General features: G+C 37.1%; 1 protein-coding gene across 4 annotated transcripts in view; it reads left to right on the plus strand.

Annotated features, from left to right (window-relative positions):
* The window catches only part of LOC139145004 (rasGAP-activating-like protein 1), a 105215-nt gene extending 99160 nt beyond the window's left edge, over positions 1-6055 (plus strand). For all 4 annotated transcript variants that reach the window (XM_070715890.1, XM_070715892.1, XM_070715893.1 and 1 more), the window contains 3 exons: positions 1045-1165; positions 1932-2044; positions 2319-6055. In XM_070715890.1, the coding sequence (XP_070571991.1) occupies positions 1045-1165; positions 1932-2044; positions 2319-2467 (383 nt within the window). In that variant the 3' untranslated portion in view covers positions 2468-6055. The remainder of the gene's footprint in view (positions 1-1044; positions 1166-1931; positions 2045-2318) is intronic.
* The last annotated feature ends 214 nt before the right edge of the window (positions 6056-6269 follow it).

A 6269-nucleotide genomic window follows, 5' to 3' on the forward strand; every position in this document is an offset into this window, starting at 1 on the left:
GCAAGAGACATGGTTATTATTGATGATGGCAGCTTTGAACGGTGCGGTGTGTTCCTGTACGCGTGTGAGGGTTGATCTTAAAACAGCTACTCAGTATCATTTTGTAATTCCTAGTGAGACTCTCAATTGCAGGGCAGGTGGTAGTGGTTTTGGAATATCAAATACATAAAAGAGACACTGTTCTCTCCATGGGCAGCTGAGAGTGGGAGCCACATCTTTTTACACAGTGAAACTCAAACAGGCTGTACCACTTTGTGGTAATTTAAATTTAAGACCGAGTCATTTTCAGTTATCTATGCTGTGGCCTGGCCCATAAATCATACTTTTGCTCTCAAGCTAGGCATTTTTCTCACTTATTATTAAAATTGGAAGGTCACAAACCCCATAAATTAATTTATTTAGATTTTTTTCAGACAGGGTTTGGGGAAATCTAAGCTGCTTTTTTTCTCTCATAGGAGTTGATTTAATGTATCTACAAATTTTGTTTGCTAAACGCTAACAAGGAGCCTCGGATGCTTATTGTGGAAGGTGGTGACTCATAACAAGCAGATATTCATGGTCACATTAATTTAAAACAGCATTACATCGATCACATTTCTACGTCTTGGGATGCCTTTAATCATTTACAGTAAATGATATTATTTGCAATGGTAAAAATATTAAGTTACAGGACAAAGCTCTACCAGAACTTGCCTCTAGAGGGCAGTTTCATGAGAAGTGCATGCATGCTTGTGAAAAGTCGTGCTGAATTTGAAGCATGTTGGTTAGTCTCGAACAACAGAAACTGTTCCGAAAAAGAAAAATCTTACCAAAACATCATATATGATGTAGATGGGCTGATTGCATTCATATGTTATTACCAGACTTAAGAGAAAACGACAATTTCGCAATATTTCACCAAGGTTCCCAGGGGCAGGGTCAAAGGTCAGCAGCCGGATTACAAATGTCGCTATATGTTATTTATCAGGTTAACCTATATTGACCTGACTACCTGAAGGATGGTATTAATATTCTTGGGTCTGTGTGTCTCTTGACATTTTGCAGCTAGAGGCTGTAGCAAGACGCACTCGGCGTGTACACTGGGAGACTGGAGAGATCCCCTTGATCCTGACGCAGAAACACAGACTATCTACTCGCAGCTGTTACTGGGTAGAGATGTGCTGAGGTAAAATTTATTTCCCTTTAACTACGTCCGATGCAACTCGTGCGTTCTTTTTTCTAACACCTTACTGATTTAGACAATATTGAAGAAAAATTGATTTGTAATTTTCATGCAAGGCTAAACCACTGACTAGCTACGTGAACGAATAAAACAGTGTCTTCAGTCAATGGTGGTGAGTTAGATAGAGTTCTATGGATTGCTGCTAAAAATAACAAAATAATTTAGGGTCCACACTCTCAAAGTCACTTAAAATTCAAGAAAACGTTCTGCAATTTTCAAGGACTTTTTGAGGTCGAAAATACTATTTTTTAAGGTACTCAGTTTTACAATATCACTGATTCACCATTTTGTCAGTTTGAAAGTTGTGGGTGGATTATCAATTTTCCAGGACTTTGGTTCATTTTCAAGGTCTTTTCCAGGAGACTTTGAAATTCCAAGACTTTCCAGGAGTGTGTTGTGGATATATTGCTAATTAATCATGAAGGATAATGGACTAAAAATGTCCCAGGATAAAGTTTGCCATGTTATGATCCTCTTTTGTAGCTCACTCCAGTCGTACGGAATTACCTTGCACAACCGGTAATTAGTGTACTAGGGATACATATGTGTGTGACTGGTGTGACTGTCACATTTTGGATTTGCACGCACATACAACATCAATATAAGCATTGGAATTCAAATGCATGATGCTATTCTGGGCTTGCAAAGTACTCTTCATGTATGTCTGTGTGCTCACAAGCCGTATCTCTTGTCTCTGCCATCTTTCCAGGTCAAAATACTTAGAATCTTCAGATCTTGGCAATGCAGCAGCCGACGCCATGAATAAACCAGGAAATCGTACTGTCAATGGCGATGCTAAAGATTTCAACACAGTTGATCAAAGTAGGTTAATACTTTACCGGAGAAAAGAATTTTTCATTGTTCAATAAAAACAAAAAACTTGCATGTTTTCATCACCAGTGGGTGCAGTTCTTGAGACATTTGGACATTTGTTCTCAGATGAGAAACTTTCTCAGTTGGCCAGTAATGGCGTGAAATCTAAAAACAATTATTAGTATACAAAGTCACTGCCACGTAGACTGTTAGAATGCAGTGTGTTTCAAAATTAAATGCATATATATGATTTGAACTATGAATAACTTTTTATTTCGCTTAGGTGGTTTGAAGAAGAGCCAGTCATTTCATGACTCCAGAATGGCGGCTGCGGCAACGCTGTTGGACGTCATAGGTGACCTTGAGAGAGCCCATCAAGCTTTTGAGAGACGAGAAAAGGAGAGACAGCGAGAATCTTTCCCCGACAGTTGATAACTGAACTCTTCTGGAGCGGTTCTTCACCCCCTGAAGTCTGTCCACCTTGGAATAATCTGGATATTTTTTTCTGTGCCAGATTGGTCCTATTTTCACAGAATTTAGGGGTGTCAGACCATACAATTTAGAGGCTTTAATCACATATCTGTATCTTGTTTTTAAAAAGCTGCATAGTTGTCAATGTTTTATGTGAATCTGTAGAGACGTAGAGGGGTTGATCTACAGCCTACATGACCAGCAGATTGAAATCCTAGTTTGTAAGTTCCATTGCTCCCCAGATTTGAGATTCCTACAACTTGTGGGATAACTCCTAGTGCATCACCACAACCTAGTAATCTTGAATAAAACACCTTTACTTTCGTGAGGGAAATGTTTGTCTTTTCTATGGTGAGTGGAATATTGTGTCTCTGTGATTATATTCTGAAATCTCAAGCAGGTGCGTGGTTCCGAAATACTCCGCACAACATCGTTCAATTTACAACAGTCATCTCAGCAGCAGTCTTTCCAATGTGTAAAACAGAATCGCATTTCGTTGAGTGTTATGTGGACCTTTCGTGTAATCTGTGGCATCTTTGCTGTTCTCCAGTATCTATACACAGCAACGATTTCTATCATGAATCATCTTACTTCTGACGGAATTTTGGAAATAAAGAAATTAAAAAACGATGAAGATTATTCTGATTAGGACCCGAGTAGCACCGTAATTATTGTGATGTGTTGAAAGTTTTTTCAAGTGGCCACGAGTTCTCGTCACGGCAATAATGCAGCCTTCAATAATACGACAGCCTTCCCAACTGACTATATTTCTTTTTATGAAATATCATCTTTCTATACTTGTGTGCCTTACAACATATGGTAGACAACTTTAATAGGGGGCCTATGGTATAACAGTGTTGATGTCAAACATATCATTATATGGCGTACTATTGTCTATGACATATGGACTGTGTAAGATTTCTTATGATCTTGCCAACTTTACTCTGCAGTCTGTATTGGTGCTCTTCCAGTTTACTGTGCACAGGTTTTGATTTCTACATACTGTTATTTCACTAACTTTTCTGTGTTGACTTCACTTGACCCAAGCTGTTTTGATTTGCTTATATTCAACTTTCTGTCTCGCTAGGATGTAAACTGGTATTACAAAAACTGCAAGTGCACACTGATTTTACTGTGTTAGTTGACCATACATAAGACGATTCACTTTTCAACTTTTGGACAAGTCTGTTCCTCTGTTGCTGCTTTTTGGTGTATCGCCCAATCAAAGGACTTCTTTTATAAATGGTCTTGGACTATATATGTGCAATGGCTGTTGATTGGTAAATTTGTTTGCTAATAATTATATTGCCTTTCTGTGTGCAATATCTATGCTCTTGAGGGTGACTCAAATTAGGTTACAAAGCTGAAGATGTTAAAATTGTGATTTTATTTTAAGTGTGTGCTGTACATAAGCTTTAAAACTTTTTTGTATTTAAAGTAACTCATCAAATTATTGTTTATTCTGTGGGGTTCACTGATCTCATTTTCGTATGTGTGTGCTCAGACAAATATGGCAGCTCAGTATTTAATTTTGAATGTGAACTTTGAACCCCAGCAACAGTTCCAGGGTTTTAGAGTCACTAATATGAACTATTACTACATCAACGCTGTGTGTCCTCAGTGGTGTACATACTTGGCAGGGTATCTACTGCAACAGTAACGTGTAGAGGATTGCTAGGAATTTCAGCATTTGGCTTCAAAACAAATACATGAATAGTGCTGAATCGAAGCAAATACATGTATAGTACTGAATTACTTCATACCAGTATTAAAGTTCTTGTTTAACCCTTTGAGTGCCAAAGTCGATTTTTGTTTCGTTTATATTATACAACGCCACAATTTCTTTCAGATCTAGGCAATTTTTTCAGATTTTTCCCAAAATTTTGGTCAAAAAGTGCACTCCATAAAAATTTATGTCCACTTGGTCAAAAATCATGGAAAAAATTACAGAAAAATTCATAAAAATTGATGAAATGTTGCCCTGATATTTTGGGGAAAAATGAGTGCTCAAAGGGTCAATAATGTGAAAATTACCTTGAAAAGCCTCAGTCTACATTGATACTATTTGACTGCTTTGTACAGATGAAATTTTACAGAAAAGTAAGTCATCCTGATTGTACAGCTTGTTTGTGTTTGACAGCGATGTTTAATATTGTGCATGTAGTACACAAAGTGGTCAAACCTGGAATTTGAATGGACCATGGTACAAATAAACCCACTTGCACAAATGCCCATAGAAGTACATGTATTTCCGTATGAATTTGTACATGTGGGTTTGCTTGTGCCGCCATCACATGATCTCTTGGGCGTACTGGGTCTGCCGAACAAAGCGCATCGATTTTATTCCAGACTAGACCCATTCTTAAGCTTTGTCGATATTTTCTTTCATTTTAATTTCTGATCTACTTGTACAATGCAAATTCTTGTCCCTGTCCTAAAATCATTTGTATGTGCGTGGTGTCCAACTGTCAACAAAGCCTGTGGTTTTAATAAAGTCCAACACTGTGGTCGACAACTGAATTGTAATGCAGAATAGAATTTATTAGTCAACAAAGACATTGCATATTGTGTTGCATTGACAGGGCATGTACTTTATATTATAATGTACTTTAGGGATAAGACGGCGTGTTTAATTCTAGGACCAAGAAAATGACAAATGTTATCAAAAGTGACAGCTACTGTTTCTGTAGTTATACCATATATCTTTTCATGTAACTTCATACATATCCACAGATATTAATTTGTATATACATTGGCGGGAAAACACAGTGACCGATTTTAACCAGCACTAAGGTTGTTTAGCGAGTCAACTTTTGTCAAGTTTATTGTAGTTTGATTTGACGAATTTTTATGAGTAAGCTGCATGGGTGTGGATCTCATTTTCTATGGTTTCTTTAGTTTTACACAGTGATCGTTAATCCAAGGAAAATTGTAAGTTAATTGGCCAGCTACCTTACAGTGGATTCTCCCTGGTAGTTTGTGCTGCGTGAGAGTTCAAAGGTCAGCGTGAGACATAAGCCAATAGGCTGGATTATGAGGCTTCATATCTAGGGTAACTGTTTCACACTACTGTTACACGTACAACCAGGTATGTCACTACTTGAGAAATAAAATCAGCATTTCAGTGTTGTGCAATATTCAGCAAAGGTAGCTTTTCTTCCAGTACTTGTTTGCGACTGAAAGCACTCATTGTACTTGACCAGCTTGAATCCCAAATTTAAAATGGAGCCTATCGCTTCTGAAATATTGTATAGCTACCAAAATTAAAAGCAACTATCTGCAAGTTTTTTTATTCCTTCCATACTAAATCAATATCAAAATCTTACTGTGTGCTCTGCGTGTATATTGTTACTGCACTGATTTTGTGTTGTGGAGATTTTGACAATTCTGACTTTGCAATATATCACACATTTTATGTACAGAATATCAAGGATTGTAAAAATTGTGATCCAAATTTGAATTCTTTAATCGGATACTACTCTTGCTATATTTTTTTTCTGTATTAGTTAGTAGTATGGGTCAATAAATCTGTATCATTCTCACGCAAAATACTTATTTCTTTACTTCTCTATAGTTTTATTTGTTTGTTTGTTTGTTTATTGGGTTACTCCACTGCTCATCTTGTGTTACTTTCTGAGGGAAAAATGGCAAGACTGATTCACTGCCTTCTGACATTTCCAGCAGACTATTTAGTATGTGAGAAATGGAGACAACCCTTAAAATAATGATAAAATTCTTCAAGGACTCAGGTGTCTTTTGCACA

The sequence above is a fragment of the Ptychodera flava genome, chromosome 12, assembly GCF_041260155.1.
Source record: "Ptychodera flava strain L36383 chromosome 12, AS_Pfla_20210202, whole genome shotgun sequence".
NCBI classification, from domain to species: domain Eukaryota; kingdom Metazoa; phylum Hemichordata; class Enteropneusta; family Ptychoderidae; genus Ptychodera; species Ptychodera flava.